This window comes from Rhizophagus irregularis, chromosome 12 (assembly GCF_026210795.1).
Source record: "Rhizophagus irregularis chromosome 12, complete sequence".
Classification (NCBI taxonomy): Eukaryota; Fungi; Glomeromycota; class Glomeromycetes; order Glomerales; family Glomeraceae; genus Rhizophagus; species Rhizophagus irregularis.
In genome coordinates this window covers 310,831-313,967 of record NC_089440.1, presented here as the reverse complement: position 1 = coordinate 313,967, position 3,137 = coordinate 310,831, and the positions used below count along the sequence as shown (strand labels likewise).

At 25.8% G+C, this 3,137-nt stretch overlaps 1 protein-coding gene across 1 annotated transcript; it reads left to right on the top strand.

Moving 5' to 3' along the window:
• Positions 1-2,505: 2,505 nt before the first annotated feature.
• On the top strand, positions 2,506-2,922 carry OCT59_003672 (uncharacterized protein; the record flags this gene model as incomplete). Its single annotated transcript, XM_066147799.1, has 1 exon — positions 2,506-2,922. The coding sequence occupies one exon, from the start codon at positions 2,506-2,508 to the stop codon at positions 2,920-2,922; it is 417 nt and encodes a 138-aa protein (XP_065996469.1).
• Positions 2,923-3,137: the final 215 nt, after the last annotated feature.

Genomic DNA, 3,137 nt, shown 5'->3' with positions numbered 1-3,137 from the left:
AACAATATGAATTGTTTCAGCAGATAATTTTGTATGTAATAACACCTAAATATATGGTACATATTTTTTTTTTAAAAAGTAACTTTAATAAAAATTACACTTGAAAGTTTTATTAAATAATTATAAACTAATCCATACCTCATTGATAAATTTTAATGTAGAACTTTTTGAATCTTCTACTCTTTTCAGAGCTACAAATTTATTTACATTATACCGTTTCCACCCTATGAAAAAAGTCTGTGTGATTTTTGTTGAAAAATCATTCAATTAAATTCACTACGATTTCTGTATATTTGACCATACAATAATTGTGCTAAAAATTGCAATAAATCACACAATTATTGCATGGCAATTCATTCAATAATTATCCTATTTTTGACCTGAATTTATACAATTATTGTGTGATTTTTGAGCCAAATTTTAGGCCATATTTTAGGAATTATAGGTTAAATTTTACAGTAATAACAGGCAATTTATAAAGTTAAATTATGAATTTTTATTAACTTAAAATATAAAAAATATACACAATATTTCATAAATAAAATACTAAATTTGATATAATCATAAATATAAAAATTTGTAAGAAAATAAAATAAAATAAAGTATGTTAGTAATATGAAAGTAAATTAGTAGTATCAAAGAAGAAAGTAAATTATTAGTGTAAGTAAATTATTAGTATTAAATAAAAAAGTATGAAGTTAGTGAAGAAAGCAAATTAGTAGTGTTAAAAAGTAAATTATTAGTGTTAGTAATAAAAAAGTATGAAGTTAGTGAAGAAAGCAAATTAGTAGTGTTAAAAAGTAAATTATTAGTGTTAGTAATAAAAAAAAAGTATGAAGTTAGTGAAGAAAGCAAGTTAGTAACATTAAAATGTAAAAAGTTAGGAAAATAAAAAGATAAAGAACACAAGTTTTCTTACCTGATATTTTAAAAGAATGTTGAAGAAAAGTTAAAAGGTTAAAAAAAACATAAACAAAAACATTTCGCGTCGTCATATTTATTTTGACGATCAGATCACGTGATCAACACATATAATTTTAAGAGTTGATTTTTACTGCATAATTCTGGCCAAATTATAATTCCAGTCAGAACTAATTGTGTAACCTAATAAAAAGTTTTTAACTTTTTTTTAGTTACAAGATAATACAAAAATTTCACCAATGGGTCCGGAAGATGTCCGAATATGCAGTTGAATTTGTGTAACCTTACTGCATAAATCACTTTACTTAGGAAAATCTATTTGTAATGGTTAAAAGTGGTATATTTGACCCTAAAAGTGGTCAAATGTAACCATACAGGTAAGATGGAAAGTAGTATAGTAGGATTACCCAAAAATTGCTTTCCGTATCCTAAATTTAAGTCTATTTTCAAGTTGTACAATAAGTCAATAATCACAATTTTTATTGTACAAAAATTGAATGTTTTCTGTATCCTAAATTTAAGTTGTATAAAGATCACACAAAAATTGAACATTTTCTATATCCTAAATTTAAGTTGTACAAAAATTGCATACTTTTAATATGCTTTGAAAAACTTCATAGCTATTTTTATCCAAAAATCTGCAATAATTGTACAATTTCCACACGGACTTGAACAAATATTGTACAAAAATTGGATGATTTTTTTTCATAGGGCCAATTTTGATTTTTATTATCCCAATTACATATAAATCCATCAATACATTTTTCTCTATATACAATAGAATACCCGCCTTTTGCAATGCGATTAAGATCATAAAATTTATTATAAGGTATCCATTCTAATACTTCACAGCTATAATTTGCTGATAATTGAGTTTTTTGAATGCATTTATCAATATCATCATTACCACTAGTCCAATTTTTAAAATTTTGTTGAAAATGTTTCGCATTACATGCATTACACCATTCATATCCGGTATTTTCTTGATTACATTCTTCACATATTCCCCATGGTCCACTCATAGTTAAATTATTTGGGTAGTAATGTTAATCAACTTTACAAATTTTATTTAACAAACGATAAATAATAAATAATTATGTACAGGAAGAAGTATCAAACCTGAATATTTATTTCAAAAAAAAAACCATTCTTTCCGTTTTTGGCATTAAAAGAGACGAGAACAGCATTGTATAACAAACTTGATCATCAATAATTTACTGCGCCAAAAAATTTGAATAATTAATGCTTTACTTTTTCACGACTGTATGACATAACGTTACAAGTAATGTGATTCGCCTGATAAAATAACGTAAAATAAAATGAATTGAGGTTTATTTAAATTCTTTGATTATAACCTAATTTATTATAAACAATCAGATGATTTATTCCTATGAGAATTTCAAATTGTACACGGGTGTTTGAAACCCGTATTATCAATCACGTGATATAATAAATTTTTAAAATTTACACAAGGGTTTAAACCCGTATTATTACAAGTCACGTACTGTTTATTTTTGCGTTACATTTTTGTGGCTGTATCGATCATTTTGTTCTTTTCTCTTCTTTTCATTATAAGAATATAAGATGTTTAGTAATAACAATAATACCCATCCTTATGATAACACCCATGATAATCAAGAAAGTATTTCTTATGATAACACCCATGACTATAATAACATCCGTGATAATATTCCTAACAATAATACCCTATTTTATGACGCCTATGAAAATTTTCTTTATGACAACACTCACGAAAGTCTACCACCCACTTATGATAATAATACCTACTATGAAAATCTATCTTATGACGTCAGTTTACCCTATGACACCCTTGAAAATCTATCTTATGATACCTATCTACCTTACGATACACGCGAAAATTTTTCTCACGATGTTATCCTAGATTATGATGTCCCCCACGAAAATCTAAATGAAAACCTATCTGATTGTAATGAAAATCAATCTAATCAAGTAATAAATTTTTTTTTCTTTTATCATTAATTTCGTCTTCTAATAAGCAATCTAATTATTTTGTTTCTAATGTTTGTTAATAGGATTATGAAACAAGTGATAATGAAGATGAATTGGTTGAACTTACAGATTCTTTGGAATTGATTGCTGGATTAACCTTCAACAGCTGGGACGAATTTAAGAGTTGGATTAATAGATTTGCTTTAAAAGAAGGTTTTAGTTATAAAATCAGATCAAGTGAGAAG